At 32.8% G+C, this 17,504-nt stretch overlaps 1 protein-coding gene across 15 annotated transcripts in view; it reads right to left on the reverse strand.

Annotated features, from left to right (window-relative positions):
- Positions 1-17,504, reverse strand: part of ROBO2 (roundabout guidance receptor 2) — a 908,846-nt gene that overhangs the window by 335,690 nt on the left and 555,652 nt on the right. For all 15 annotated transcript variants that reach the window (XM_039337222.1, XM_039337213.1, XM_039337212.1 and 12 more), the window contains one exon: positions 175-501. In XM_039337222.1, the coding sequence (XP_039193156.1) occupies positions 175-501 (327 nt within the window). The remainder of the gene's footprint in view (positions 1-174; positions 502-17,504) is intronic.

A 17,504-nucleotide genomic window follows, 5' to 3' on the forward strand; every position in this document is an offset into this window, starting at 1 on the left:
AACTTATATCAATGAACAAAACAATAAGCATACTTTCCTTTAATGTTCCCATAAATTTTTACAGATAATATTACTAAAGTTAGGAATGCTTAGTGGAAAGTATTCATTGCTCCACTATGATTCAGTAACTGCAAAATATTTCATAATGTCTGGATGTTGTTTGTAATTACTTACATGCTACTTCCAGAGAAGCATTACGACTCACAGCTTCCCCCAGATAGTTCCTGGCAACACAAACATAGCTTCCTTCATCTGGTTTACTCCTGCGTCCATGTACAATTCTTAGGAAAAATAAAGATCCACTAGGAAGCAGCATGCGATGTGAACGGGGGTCATCTTTGTCAGTCTCTACACGCTCTCCATCTTTGTACCATTCAATAATGGGAGTTGGCCTTCCTTCAGCCTTGCAGTTCAAAGTTGTAGGCTCTCCTTTAGAAACAATAACATCAGATGGATGCTCTACTATTCGTGGAGGAAAGTCTTCCTGGCGAAGACGAGATCCTAATGACAAAGTATAAAGAAAAAATAATCAGTAAGTCATTTTTTTTATTAAGTTTTTGAAATTTTACAAAAACAAAACAACCCATCCCCAAACCTCCCCAACCCTCCCATTCCCTCCCCCGACCTTCCCAGAGCTGAACATAGGCTTAATTGAAATTTCTTCAAAAAATCTTAAAAAAAAAATAAACCATGAATAAATCTAAATACTAAATACATTAATTAAACAAACTATAAGATAATTAACAATAATGAAAGAAAAAAGAATAAAGAAAAGGAAAAAAGAAAAAGATAAAAGATATAATAAAAATAAAAGATAAAAATAAAAAAGGAATAAAATCTATAAGATGTTTTAAATTTTAAATATAAGTTATTGAAAAACTAAATAATATTTTTTAATATCCAACTTATATTGTATACAATCTATCCATTTTTTCCATACCGCAAAATACTTCTCCTGCGATTGATCCTTCAAAAAAGCCGAAATCTTTGCCATTTCCGCCAAATAAGAAACTTTAAAAAACCACTCTTGCAAGGTAGGCAAAGATTCCTTCTTCCAACATTGCCCTACTAGCAGCCTTGCGGCTGTAATTAAATGTAACATCAATGTGGTCTCTTTAGTATCACAATCAGTAACAATACCTAACAAAAACAATTGTGGGGTAAATTTTACCCTCCTTCTAAAAATTCTTTGAATATTCCACCATATCTTAATCCAAAAGGCTTTTATATTTTTACACGACCACCAAATATGATAGTAAGTAGCATCAAACAACCACATCTCCAACATTTGGGCTGTAAGTCAGGATACATACGAGACATTTTTTGTGGATCAAGGTGCCATCTATAAAACATTTTATAAAAATTCTCCCTTAAGTTCTGGGCTTGTGGAAATTTGACATTCCTCACCCAAATAATTTCCCAGGTATCTAGTAGAACTGGTTCACCAAAATTTTGTGCCCATTTAATCATGCATTCTTTAATTAATTCTGCCTCTGAGTCCAATTCTACTAGCACCCCATAAATTCTCTTAATATGAGTTCGTCTTTTACTTGTTTGATCTTTTACTTGTTTAAGAAAATTTTCATCTTCTCTAAGTAAACCCACATTACGATCTAACTTCCATCTATCCACTATTTGTCTATACTGAAACCATGAGTATATAATATTTTCTTGAGCTAGATCTTCCAAAGATTTTAACTGCCAATTTTTACCAACCCATCTAAGTAATTGTGCGTAAGAAACACCATCCATCTTGACTCCTCTCCTTATCCCCTCTATCGCATGCCAAGGTATAGCCCATAATGGGATTTTAAAATCACTTCTATAATATTTCCTCCAAACCCGAAATAAAGAAATCCTTATAATATGAGATTTAAAAACCCTGTCAACTTTTTAATTAAAAATTAAATAGGCATGCCATCCAAAAAGTAAATCCCAACCCTCCAAGAGGAGTATTTCTACATTTGTTAAATTAACCCAATCACTCATTAATGTTAAGACCTCCGCATCATAGTACAATTTCAAATTCGGTACCTTGAGTCCACCTCTCTCACGAGTGTCTTGTATTATTTTAAGCTTTACTCTTGGTTTTTTCCCCGCCCAAATAAATTTATTGATACCTTTCTGCCATTCATTTAAATTAATCTCATTCAATCAGTAAGTCATTTTTAAAACTCATAATTTCCATAATTGAAATAAATATTCATAAGCATTCTGTATTGGAGCATGTCCCACAGAATTCACCAAAAATTAATTCTAAATGAATTCATACAAACACACATGAGTATTATATATTTATGTATTTATAAAATCATATGCACATTTTCAATGCAATGCATTTCAAGTGGCCCATATAAACAAAGTTCAATTTGGCATTGAAAATTACTAATTTGAAATATTACATTTGTGGGACTATTCATTTCCAATGGATCTGAGAAGTTGTAGAATGAATTCAATAGGCATTTGGGAGACAACAAATAATTGTTCTTTTAATAAAGATGAAGATAGTATGTGAAAAATATATTTAGAGTTATATAAACAATGACTATTACATACCCTTTTTCCTTTAAAAGACTAATCATAAAGCAAATCCTTATATAGAAATAGGTCTACTTTACTCTTCTGAAATTTTATTAGCAATAATTAATTGGCTTTAAAATAACAATAATCCTCCCTACCTAGGTTATATATACCTTGCTACTGACAACTATTCTCTGTGTGCACTGAGCAATTTCAATTTCATATCAACTTCATAGCAGTATCTCTCTAGCTGGTACCTCAGTACTCATCATTGTTTCCTGGAAGTGCTATGAGTACCAAAAATAATGAGTACCAAATTTTTGCCATAAGAAATAACATAGTGAGTCACAAGGCAGTCAACACCAACAAGTTGCAGCTTGTATGCTGAATACCAAATAAATGATGAGTACTGGAAGAAAATTTTCACATCAAAATACGTTGAGTACCAAACTGGATGAATTTCAAAGCAGTTGAGTACCAAGGTACCACTGTATAATACAATTACCTGAAAACCAATGTGTTTGTACAGGTGTGTTTGTGTGTGTGTGTGTGTGTGTGTGTGTGTCAGAGTTGAGATCAACAGTGTGTTTGCTAGCTTACAGCTACCATTTAATAAAGAAAAAAATGTATTATTCCTATACTGAATACTCTTCTTTGAGAGATAAGCACGTAAACATAGTGTTTTGAATAATTTCAAAATAGGGATTCCTTTCCTTACAAGCTAATGTCAAGAATACATATTATCTTGTAAGCCAATAGTCAATTTTAGCAAAATATAAAAGGACATTATTATACTGCAACATAGAAGTATGAAAGTAGCAAGTATTTTTCATTAATATTTTAAGTAATACTTGACTCAGAAATAACATAATTTACTGTAAAGTGCATTTAAATTTAGATAAACATTTTGTTATGAATCAACTGTCCATCTACTTTCATAATTCAAAAGAATAAAAGTTTATAAGTCTTACTGCAGTTGTATGAAAGTTTTTAAAAGATCACATATTTGCTGCATAAGCATGGAACTTTACAAACAAAAGTAAAAAAAAACTTTTTGCTGAAAAAAGGAATTGAAATAATGTTTAAACATTTTTGTATAAACTTGTCAGTTCTGTCCTTGTCACCTCATAGCTTGATTATGCAATGTGATCTAACTGCACCCAAAACATCAAACGTCAAAGCCAGAATGCAGTGACATGAGCAGTGATGGCCTTCCCTTGGCAAGCCTCATGTCAGTTTTGCAAGCTGCACTGGTTGCCAATGTGCCTCACAGTGCAATACAAGTTACTATTTATTAAAGTTCTACATGGCAAAGGCTTTAGTTATTTGAGGGACTGCCTGTGTTCTACAGTTCCTACCCACTGGGCGCCCTTGATTAATAAAACATAATCTTTTGGGACTCAGGAAATATGTCTTTTTTACCGTGGTATCTACTCTCTAAAATAAGATGCCCCTGAGATCTATATGGTTCCCACCAGTTTGGAACCCTCTGAAATACAGATCTGAATGGGCCCTGTGATGTTATATATTTTGATTTGTTGTCTGCATTGCTGGCTGGTAATTATTTTGTGTTTTTTTTTTCTGAATAAGTTCTTTATTGAACAACAATAGGAAGAATAAAAGGGAGAATAAAACTGAATACATAAAATAAATATTTTACTCTTATAAGTTGAATGTAAGGTATCTATCACCAGATTTTACACATGAAATATGTAGCCATACTATATTTTGCTAAACAACAATTTGATGATTATACATTTTTCTATCAAATTCCTAATTCTTAAAGGGAAATAATCTCTCTGACTAAGAACTGCTTAAAAATCCTAATGCACTTTCAGTTTATGTAAGAAAAAATGTATTTGTGTTCTTATATTCATATTTATTGATAATCGGTTGTAATCTTACAAAGATAGTCAATTTTAATTTATATTATCACTGATTTTACCATTGAAGATTGTTAACATAAACATATGTTCTATCAAATAAATACAATATTTTATTATATACAATAATCTGAATATTCATCTGTTTAGTAATTCATTATAAACTTTCTTGGATCAAGTGGTAAATTTTGATTGGAGAAAAAAAGGATTACCAGAAAACAATGTCTACTGTTGTAAATATGATGAACCATCACAAAAATAGCTGTTCTATAGCTGGTGAACAATAAATAATGTATAGTAGTAGATATGGTCAGTAACTTTTTCTGTCTAGACTAGTATTCAAATTTCTCTCTATATATGTGATCCTTATTGTTCAGATATTTTTCATTTGGATTTGTACTTTCCTACTTCTTATGTTTAACTTCCTAGGAACTCTCTGCTTTTCTATGTGAGCACAAGATAACTTGACTTGCTTGCTGTTTCAACATCAAAATCAAGTTGTAACCTGTTTTGCACCCTAATTTTGCTTTCCCCAATTGTGTTCTCCTTTCTGATTGCATGAGCTTATTAAACAGTGGCTATTATTCCCAACAGAGGGCATTTCTTAGCATGCTTATAATTCATAATTGCCAGTTAATCCTCATCTGAATTTTTTTTCACCTAAGCAGGTAATGGTACTTCCTAACAGGTGCCATTAGGACAGATGTCAACTTATTCCCCAAATGTATTGTCCAATTGTCATGAAATGGATTTTGGATAGTAAAAGACAGCAGCTGTCTACCATGCTTAGATGAGCAAGAAAAAGCAATACAAAAATAGACATACTGGCTTATAGTATGATGTCTGGTGCAAAATTACATATTTTTAGCATGTGAAAGATGTTTGAACATTTTCCTACACAAATATATAAATTCAAACTTTAATCTTTCAGTGTACAACTCTATGACTGAAAAACTATTTAAAATTAAAACACCCCTTTTCGTCTCCACCCCATTAAACATTAAGATATGATTAGAGTTTTCTACATATACCAACTATTTCTTCCCACCTGAGATCTAAAAAAGAAATAATTAAAAAAACAGCTTTTCTTTTCCCACTGTATTCTAAGATAGGAAATGGTTTGCCTTCAGGATGAAACTACTATGCATTTTCCTCCAATATTAAAAACATAGGCAACCAAGAATATATGTCATATATTTGTCTATTGTTTTGTGTGTCTTATATGATTAAAAAACACTGAAGTTAACAATTCTTCCAAGAAAAAAGTATTATTTATTATTACTACATAGTACATGACTGATAATTTTATTTCAATCAGCATCCAATAAGGATAATTGAATTACAATCTACCCTTCTGTAAGAATGCTTTTTTAAAGTTTTAGATTTAGATTCATTCGTTTGCTTAATTGCATAACTGAAACTTATACCTATATACTGTACTTCCATGGAAATATCTTCTATTAAACCAATAGGGTTTACTGCTGAATAAACATTTATGGGATACTATTAGTCAACTAATTCCAAATAACCTGTATATGTACAAAAGTTTGATTGATCTCATTTCTGCATACAACTGTACAAGCATATGGTTTTAACAAGAGCTGCTTAAAATATAAATTATAAAATATAATTTTATCCATTTATCCATTTTAAACCATATGACTCTTACTACTAAAACAGCACAACTGTAACGTCCTTTTAAAATTTTAATGTAATGAAACGTAAACATATATTAAATGCTATAGCTGTGACATATAAGCAAACCACCTTTAGTAAATTTAACACATTTTCATTCTTATAGAATTACATGTTTCTCAGAAGTAAATGTAATTATATATTTCATGAATAACTGATGATACCATTGTGTAGCAAATGACAGTTCAATTTCATAGGAAAAGGTGAAAAGTCAGTCGTTTATTTTTAAGCAATATTTCATACTAGCAAATGGAAATGTTACCTAAATTACAAAGTTATGTATAACTCAAAATACCATATTCACTACTTATTTTCTCTGATATTATGAGTTACATGTTGGTATTACATTCACAGTAGCCATGTATTTCTACATTTATTCTGGAACCTATTCAGATTTTCTTATGTCACAGACTTCTTTCTATAATTTCTTCCATTCTTCCATTCATGTAAATACAATATGTTATTGCTGGACTGTAGTTGTCAATTTTCTAACACTCTTTTTGCACCAAGATTAAATATATTTCCCTTTTCTTAATGGGAGAGAGCACACTGACTAATTCTGTCAATACTCAGTGCTAATTTATACAGTATGTGTAAGTACTGATGTTTCCTCCTACTTCATTCAGTTTATCAAGGGTGGCAGTTATGAAGAATGTTTTTTGTAACATGTTAAATAAAAATCTGAAGAAACTATTTCCGTGTCTCAATGGAGTTCTTAATAAACATTCCAGCAACAAATTGTATTACATTAAGCACATCAATGGACTTCTATAACTGTCTGGTTTGGTACAGCAACTAAACAGGACAGGTATAGACTGCAATGGACAGTTAGGACTGCAGAAAAAACAATTGCAACCAGCCTGCCTTCCACTGTATATTGTGCAGGTCAAAAGGAAAGCTGAGAAAATAACTACAAACCCCTCACATCCTAGACATAAATTATTTAACTGCTCCCCACAGGACACTACTATATAGCATTGCATGCCAAAGCAAATAGACATAGGAACAATTTTTTCCCTCATGCCATCACTCTGCTGAACACTTAATGCTCACAGTACTGTCTTATCTCTAAGTGTATTCACTAAGTGTATCCACTTAATACTGTGTATTATTATTATCCTTCTTGTCTTCTCTACTACCCCCTCTTATTAGCATCATTTTTATGATTATTATTACTCTGTTGTTTGCATGTACACTAAGAGCTTCTGCACAGGAGATAAATTAATTGTGTGTCTAATCACACTTGGCTAAATAAAATATTCTATTCTATTCAAAATTCATTAAAGACTGAAAATTGTTTCACATAAAATACTTATATTTTATAACATTCATATTTTTGTGACTCAGTTACAGAATACATTTCACAATAATTTTTATTCTTTATGTAGTCATTAATACATAGCAAAATATCACAACCAGATGTGATGCTTGTGATGCTTTATGTACCACTGTAACAAAGTTCCTTTAACTTACACTTTGTGCAGTGTATGCGATGTGTGATTTTAAAAATATATCATTTTGTTCTTCTACAATGAGAAACTAATGAGAGGTGGTAAGAAGTTCAAGTAGTCTGTAAGTTATTTAACTTTACCTGGTAAATCTATGAATGAGTTCCAAAAGCAACAGTACTCAAGTGAAAAGAATATATCAGAAAAACAGAGATTACTATTTCAGATCATAAATGTTATTAACTGACCAGTTATTTTCAGTAAGCACAATGTGTGTATCTTCTGTTACAAAAAAAAGTAAAGGTCCATAATTCACTTAAACTAAATGCAACTGCATTTAAAAAGTTGAAGTGCAAATAGTTAATATTATAATAGAACATTATTCATTGTATCAAAAAGTAACCTGGTAGTTTTTTAAAAATATGGTCCACTTTTAATATTAAACCATCTTAGTTCACCTTTTTTTACAACTTGACATATTACTATATCAGCATTACTTTGTTCAATTGTAATATAATTTGTATTTTCTGAAAACAATATTTCAGGTCCTAAAATAATACAATTTCTATAGTGACCACAATACTGTAGAAATAAACAAGTATTTAGTAATGGAATTAATCCTTCAAAAATCTGATTATGATTTCATTAAGGAATGTATTAAATAGTTTAATTTGTAATGGTCTGGGAGTATTTAAAAACTCATTAAGATGATAGAAATTCTTTAAAATATATACATTGTTCACATATGGCTTCATTTATTTTATCCATTTAATACAGGAAAAGGCTAATAGACTTTTAGTATATTCTATATATACATAATGGAACAATTTCAATGAGGAAAAATGGAGACCAGGGAAAGAAGTTGCTTTGCATACATAAAATGCTTTTGTGAAGATCTGAAATCAAAAAGAACACATATGGAAAACGGGAAGAAGTCAAAGTTATAAAGAAACATATAAATAGTGGGGAAATGTAGAAGGATAGAATAGTAGGATATAGTGAATAAGAATGTACAGAGTTAACTCTTTGGGATGCTTTATTTTGGCTTCCTATATTGAGCAGGAAAATGGTGTCATTAGCCTAAATGTATCCTTTCAATTCCAAGATTCTTTGTGTTGGAGGAGAAAAACCCAAATATTTAGGAATCCATGCCTCTTACACATTGCATACATTCAAGTACTTCCATGTGAGTTTTATTGTTTTAGAATATTTTTTTCTGTATGCTTGGATTTTTAATTTTAGGACTGATTTTATATACCACTCAAGGTTGTTATACAATTGGGTAGGCTTCTAAATTTAATAAAAAGTGAAGTAAAATATCAAGATATATTTCAGAGCTTTCCAAATCTAGTATTCATCTTTCAACATACTGCCTAAAGAATCAATTAGAAATTCAGTTATGCTGTCACTCAGTCAGAGAATTAGGATGGACCAGCGCAGACATTCAGCATAAATTTCAGAAGCCATAAATACAGCATTCTCAAACAATAGCATGTATATGCATAAATATTCTTGTTTTTCATTATAAGAACCTACCAATTGATAAAGTGATTAAAGTTTATATATATGTATATGTATGTTGTGTGTATATATATGTGTGTGTGTGTGTATGTGTGTATGTATGTATGTATTAATATATTTAATATATACCATCACTGTCTGGTTTGGTGGTAGAAGTGCCTCAGATAGAAAGTCCATATAGAGAATGGTAAGGACAGCCTAGAAGATCATAAGAAACTTGCTCCCTGGTATTCAGGATGCTGTTTATAAGCACTATGTGCTTAGAGCTCAAAGCGTTGTTAGAGACCCCACACTTCCACTTTATGATCTGTTTCTGTTGCTCCCCTCTGGGAGGAGGTTTCGAAGTATTTCTAGCAGGACTATCCGATTCTGTAATAGCTTTGTTCCCTATGCCATCTGTCTGGTAAAATTTGTTTTTCTCGCCATGCACATATATACATAATCCAAGCTAGACTATTGTTTCTCTGTGTCATATAATATATGTGGGTATATGCATAATTTTGTATTTATTTATTTTTGTCATATTTATGTAGTGTATATTGGAGGTGGTGATCCTTTGAGAGCTGAATGCAACAAAATTTCATTTTAATGTATTCCGATTAGTGTACATTCAAAGTGACAATAAAGTTATTGTTCTATTCTATTCTATTCTACTATTCTATTCTATTCTATTCTATTCTATTCTATTCTATTCTATTCTATTCTATTCTATTCTATTCTATTCCATTCCATTCCCATTCCCATTCCATTCCATTCTATTTGGTGATAAAACAACATATTAACAGTTGGATATATGTAACAGCTTATTAAAATAGCATCAAGAGCAATTATTACTAGGAATTTCTATTATCTTGAATAGCTGGACATTGAGATAGCATTTTAAATAGCTACAAACCTGGAATTATGAAGAAAAAAAGTTGTAAAACAAAGCCTAGTAAATTTGTTATGTGCCAAAAGGAGGGTTAAAAAAACCTTAATAAGATTAATATAAGTAGTTAGCACAGCTATGTCTTGGCATAATAACAAATATTCAACATAGAAAGCCTAGGGGTGAGATTTTTTTCTCCTCTGTAACTAACTTAACGAATGAAGTACTAATTAACATTATGGCATTGATAAATGGAGAGGGAGATTAGAGATGTACTTGATAAGTCAGTCTTTCCCAGATGGACTGTCAAAGCCACATTAATTCCTATCTCATTGGAGCATCTGCTTCTCCCATAATCCCCTGCCCCTTGGTATAACGAACACAAACTGTTGTGACTCAATTCGATTTATACCAATCTAATTTCTTTTAATCCAATTTGTATTCCAATCTACTTCCTTCTAATCACTTAAATCTGCAGCCCCCATCTGGTAAATTTTCTCTCAAAATTAACAGAGCAGATGCCTCTACAATTATCTTCCACAGTCAGGCTAATCATGGCCTAGCTGGGGCCTACAGAATATTGCCGGCAAGGGGGTTGGCGTGGTTTCCCGATGACGTGTCTGGCCTGCAGGCCGGCAGTTTGACACCCCTGAAGTAGGGTTTTAGTCATTTGTTTTCAGTGTTGTTTAAATTCTTAGATTAAGCAACACATTATTCTTGTTTCCAGACCATTATGCTGATTCATTCTGTAATCTTGCTAAAAATTTTACTGTAGTGTCACATAAGTGGATTAACAATTATTCATGTGGAAAGGCGGAATACACAGCATTCCAATAATAATTTATGTGCAGAAAATTGGCACCAAGCCAGGCAACTAAAATTCATGTTGAATATTTCTGATTATTTAGCACCTTACAGAATTTCTTTGGCATTTACATGTGCTTATCTCTGTACTGCACATGTGCTACAGTCACAAGCCTTTTTTTCCAAGGTCATTTTCTTAAACTAAATCTAGGTATTTAAAAATTTACTTATAATTGAATATCTAAGAAATTGTTTCCCCCAGTTTTTAGCACATAACTTTGAGGACAGAAAAATAAAATAATAAATATCTATGACTATTATGCTAAAAGCAGAATATTACTTTATGGACAAGTAAGTATATTTATACATATTTGTTCCCATTTTCTTTCTTAAAATTAACCTGGTAATCCTTTTATGCTATCTCCAGTTACTGCTTGCTCTGTCTGCTTGCAGTGACAGGTGGTCTAGATTTTCTACTTAGAAATCTGGTCACCCTGTATTTGTAACACCTCTTCAGTTAGTGTCATCTGTGAATTTAATTAACATGCAGTTTACCCGCTTGTGTAGATTATTAGTGAAGATGTTAAATAAAACAGAACCCAAACAAAATCCCTGCATCAAAGCAACTGACACTTTTTTTTTCTGATTCTACCCATGACTCCCTATTCATTATTTTCTATTTTTAGCTTTAAACTAGGTGTTACTGTCTGGTAATACAAGCACAAAGCCAATTTGCAATAATCATTTAAGCAAAGATTAATGGTACTTAGCATTAGATTCTGGCAGTAACTTAGCAAGCTTATCCATGTATCTTTTAAAAATCTAAACCAAAATAAAACATTTCATTTTGTCAATCTTTTAATCCCCCACTTTGTTCCAGTTATCTATTGGCTTATAATTCCCTACATAAGAATATAATTGCTTACAATTGTTTATGAAGTAGGCAAGAATTAGTGTGTTCTAACAGAAAGATTTTTAAGCTAAAAGATAAAATTAGATTTAATAACTTTAATTGTTGCCAAAATACATTTTGAATAGGCTATTAATCAATAACAGTCACCTGTAGGAGCTTCCACAATAACAATAGCAAATAGCACTTAAACTTATATACAGTCAAATTTGAAGATTCTGTTACAGCAATACCAGTAAAGGTGGTTTTAGTCTTTTACTATATTTGAACAATGTTTGTGGTATAGATGAGTACATATCAGGGATATAGCTAAAATCATTCATCTTCTACTTATGACTTAAGGCAAGGACCACTACTGGCATACAAAGTGCCTTTAGCAATAAAGGAGAATTTATCTGAACCTGGTTTTTTTCTTGAAGATATCTCATTACCCAAACTAGGTCATCAGTGCTAGTAAGAAGTGGGGTTCAGTGTTGGTGGGAGTGGTCTTGGAGGTTCTTTGATTGGCCTATTTACTCTGAGCTTGTTTGGCAGTTTCTTGATTGGGGTATTGCTTATTTATTTATTGTTGGTCTGATGTTAATCTTGGAATTAATCTATGATCATCTGGGCAATGACTACTGATGGAGAGATGTTTTGGTCTTTTGCTTCCTTTTTGGCTTGTACATTCTCTCTTTTGCCCTGCATGTAGACATTGTTTATGTCTATATGTCTACTGATGGCTAATTTATCAGTGTGCTTTGCTTCTAGGAATTCTCAAATATTTTTTTTAATATATTTTATTGATTTTTAAAAAACATAAATCACTTAATAATTCGTGAACTGTGTGTTGTCTGGGTTACATTTGTAAAACAATCACTAACAATTGATTTCTATAATCCATAATCCACATAATAGTTCTAGTTGATTTCCTCTTTTCCCAAAATATCCTCTTTTGTAAACACTGAGTTAATACAATTCTTGTTTTGATAGATAACAATTAAATATATATTTTTCCCAATAGTCCTAAAAATAATAATCACATCAATATAATATTTCTTTTTATATTTATCACAGATTCTGTTACAGTCCGTATTTTAATTTGTTTCTCCCACCAAATTCTAGATATTCTTACTGGTTAAGATTTTCTCAAAAATTAATTACATTTAAGAATTTAACTCTATTTTTCATATGAACCATCTCACACTTTTACATTTCTTAAGAAATAGATAAAACAGTAGAAAAAAAGAAAGAAAAGCAAGAGTAAAGAAGCATAAAAAATAACATACTACTTAAAATATATATCCCTCCTAAACTAATGTGTATTTATTTCCTAAATTTCGTATTCTTTTTAACCATAATTAAAAATATGTTTAATCTTTAAACATTCCATATAATACATCTACCGTAAATGCCGGCGTATAAGACAACTTCCGCGAGCACTGAAATCGGCGCCAAAGACGGGGGTCGTCTTATACGCCGAATCGTGTTATACGCCGGAAATACTGGTAGTTTCCGGCGTATAAGACGACGTTCTAGGAATGCGGCCCGGCTATAAAGACGGGGGTTGTCTTATACGCCGGGTCGCCTAATACGGCGGCATATACGGTAGTTATCTAGTCCTTTAACTCTTATTCAAAAAAATTTTATCCGTTATAATTTTCTTAAATTCAATCACATTTAAATATCTAAAACATATTCCTTTATTTCCTTTCCTTTATTTCAACTTTTTTATATTACTCATAAAAGAAAGAACAAAAAAGGGAAAAAAGCATACTGTATTATATTTAGAGAATTTATCCCTCTTAGAGTGACATATATATTCCAAAACTTTTCTATTTCTTTAACCATATTCAAACAAATGTTTCTTTTTTAAGTATTCTTTCTAGTACAGTGGTTCTCAACCTGTGGGTCGGGACCCCATTTGGAGTCGAACGACCATTTCACGGGGGTCGCCAAACAACGCAGTCCGCCATTTTTTTCCCCCTTTTCCTTAGCTGTGCTACTCCCTTTTATTCTATTGGCTTTTGAAAGCCAATAGAATAGACTATCTTGAATAGAGTCTAATTCTATTTGCTTTCAAAAGCCAATAGGAATTGTCCAGGCTGTCTCTGCCCTGCTGAGCCCGCCAAAAGTCCCATTCTGCAAACGGTGCTGCACCAGTTGAGTAGTCCTCGACTTACGACCGGTTTAGTAGTCCTCGACTTATGATCGGTTGGGGGTCACGGCATTAAAAAGATTGAGAACCACTGCTCTAGTAAGTCCCATCATCTATTTTCTTAGTTTCCACTTTAGTCTTTTTCTTTTGCCCAGTGTCTTTCTTAATCAATGTATTTTGCTGAATCAAAATGTTTTTCTGTATGTTCGTAAATGTTGCTGTAAATATAAAAAGTAAACCAGAAGTGTCTTTGTACAAGATTTCTGCCTTTTCACATTTGTTGAAAATCTTTTTCTTTTTCTTTCTTTCCGCTTCTCTTATCATTTCCTTTCTCTCCAATGTTCCTCACATCTTACAGTCTATTTGATCTGTTTTCTTGTACTCAGATTTATTTTGTAGTCTTAAGGGATAAGTTGTTTTTTTCCAATTGTGAATTTTTTCCCACTAAGTTTAAATCATAGCTGTCGTAGTCTTCATCTGCCACTAGATATCAGCAACTATTTGTTTTTCAATTTCCAAAATGAACAATTATCTCTGAAATGAGAGTCTTAACCATTAAACCAATTTTAGATTTATCCAGATTTAAATTTTAAGTTTCAGGTTTTATATTTATTTCACTTCCATATATTTTGATCCTCCATAAAAAGATCAATTCGCTGCTTCTGTTAGTATAAGGGTGGGACAGAAATCCCCCTCCTTCCCTTTCAGAGGTATTTTGCTTCTTAGGGATCTTTTCCAGGAAATTAAATGTAAAATAGAAAAGAGAAGATCAAATTCCTAACCCAGTTTCAAGCACGCTGTTCACAGTTGTGCTGGTTAGTGCTTTGGACTTTGGTTGCAAGTAGCTTGGGCTGGTCGATGCAATATGGACAGCCTTTCTCCTGTCGGGTTAGAAGGCTTTTCCCAAGTCAAATGCAGCAGCCGCTGCCATTCCAGAATCACTGGAGCACCCTTCTTTCTTTGCCGCCTCTCCGGGTCAACTTAGATCCATTTAGGGTCCCCTGACAGGGCGAAATTAGTCACGGGGGTGCGGAGAATCCACAGGCAAAACCGAAAGTCTAGAAATTCTCAAATATTGTTGGACTTGGCTTGGTCTAGGATGGTCACAGTTTCCCAGTTGAAGCTATGGTTAAGTGTATCCATATGTTGTGAAATTAAAGAGTTTGCACTGTGTCTTCTGACTGCTAGCTGGTGTTCATGGATGCATTTTACCAGTCTTCTGCCTATTTGTCCTACATAGTAGTGACTGCAGTCATTACACTATATGCTATAGATGACTCCTTTTTTTCTGGGGCTGCTGGTCTTTTGCTTTGCTTAGGATGTTTCGGAGGGTTTTAATTGGCTTGTGAGCTACACTGATTCCATGTGGTTGTATAGTAATGATGTATGGCAGTGTTATTCTTACTTGTGTTGGTAGTGCTATATTGGGCTGAGTAGCCAGCCAACTTGATGAAGTTGTGTGCTATCCATTTTATTGGAAGATGTTGTATAGGTGCTGTGTTTCCTTTTTCTGTTGTTTGTGCTCATCTAAATAAAGTGCTTACAAGCTTCTCTTATGAGAGCTTGGGTTATTGCTTTGGTAGTAAAGCACTTGATTGCCGTCAGTCTTTTTCCATACACCTCTGTTTCTAGTTTGCTATCATGGTCTCTGCTGATCAGGATATCCAGGAAGGGTCATGTACTGTTGACTTCTTCTTCTCTAATACACTGGATTCCTTTGAAGATGTTGATGGTTTTGTGGGTGTTCTCTAATTGTCCATTTTTATTATGGTATCTCTACATATCAGATCCATATTTTGGCTCATATTTGCCGAAGTGATATCACTTCCAGATGTTACATTATGACCTTTGTTATAAGTTCTGAAAGAAGTGATTCCATAGGTGCACCTTTAACTTGTTGATAAATTTGTCCATCAAATTCAAAGTATGTAATTAGGCAGAGGTTTATGAGGTCCATGATTCTGGGTATTTCAATCTTCAGATATTTAGTTAAGTTGGGTGTCCTATCCACCTAGCAGTTTGAAAGCATGCAAATGCAAGTATATTAATAGATACAAATCTGCTGGGAAAGTAACAGCATTCCAGGAACCTCGGCGTATAGTCATGCTGGCTATAGAACCATGGAAAATGTCTTTGGACAATGCTGACTCCCTCAGCTAAGAAATGGAGATAAGCACCATGCCTAGGGTCGGACACAACTGGACAGGTTAACCTGAATCTTTTTGCTGTGGAGCAATATAATCATAGATTGTTTGGCTAATTCTGGGTCTATGAAAGTGAAAAGGGCTGTGACATCAAACGAGACCTTGATTTTGTTCTCATCTGTAGTCACATCTCTGGTTGTTTGAAGGCACTGTAGTGAAGAGCTGATAGAACGTTTGTTTTCCCTTGTGAGGTGCCCAAGTTCACAAGATGCCTTTATGCAGAATTCCTCCCCCCACAAAAAAATTGAATTTTCATCAATATGCAAAAGTCTATCATTGGTGTCAGCAGCCAAATGTAAATGTGTGAAGTTGGTGAGTCTCTTTTATTGATATTTTACCTCATTCTCTTTTTCTACTTGCAACTGATGCCCATCCCCCATACTGTGTCCTTGTGAAACCCAAAATTTATATAGCAGGTTCTGACAATCCTGCCTCAGACTTAATTTGAATCTTGATCCTCAAGTGAAAAGCCAGTTCTTTAATCCAATCATTTTGGATTAAAGCTTCATTTTTAAAAAATTGGCATTTGATTATCATGGTTATTATTATGAGAAGAAACAAGGAGATATGAGACTACCCTATAAACTCAAAATTGCATGTACCAATAAAATTAACTAGTTTATGTGTGATAAGCTAACCACACTTCCATGCTGAGTTATCCATAGTGAAAATCAATGTTTATTAGATTTATATTTAAGCAGCATAATAATTTATATCTGCTTCTGAGATTCAGCTCAACTGAATTTAAGGGGTCTGATTTCAGAGAAAATATGTTAATTATCTAGCCTTCCAATTCATATTAATTATATGTGCCTTCAGGTGTGAGTGTGTGTGTGTGTTTGTGTGTATACCCACTTCATAAATGCAGTATGCACTTTGCTATTTCACAATAAACAAGAGATGGCTCCTGGCATCATCTGGTCATAATCAACACAAATCAAACATGTGGAAGCATTTAACGACCAGGGAGGGTCATAGCTGGCCTTCAAAACATTGCACCACTAAATAACAATTCTGCAATTTCTTGCCAATTTTCAGTAGGAAGCTAAAGGAAACACATATGTTAAGCCCCAGTAGGCTTAATGGAACTATGAAACTTAAAAGATCCCTATCTTTAAAAAAAATCAAACAAGATAAAATTCTCCAGTTCCTTTCGCAGTACACAAGTACATTATCATCACTCACTGCTGAATATTTTTGTGGCCAAATTTTGCTAATACTTGTTTTACATGTATTCACAAAATCTCTGAATAATTAGTACAGTGACAATATACAAACCAGTAATGAAAGACAGCAATTGCAACAATTCAACCAGAAGAAAGGAAAAGAGAACTAAATTAAACTCTTCCAGCCATAGTAATATAATTTCTTCAAAATCTTTCACAACTAAAATAAAATAATAACCAACATATACAAAGTTCAATTGTTTGTGTGACTACGTAGTCAAGAATTACTGTACAAAGAATTTTCTGGGGGAAAAAATAACTTAAGTAATTTAACACAGTATGAACTAT

This window comes from Crotalus tigris, unplaced genomic scaffold, assembly GCF_016545835.1.
Source record: "Crotalus tigris isolate CLP2741 ecotype Arizona unplaced genomic scaffold, ASM1654583v1 scf7180000017672.2133156, whole genome shotgun sequence".
Lineage (NCBI taxonomy): Eukaryota > Metazoa > Chordata > Lepidosauria > Squamata > Viperidae > Crotalus > Crotalus tigris.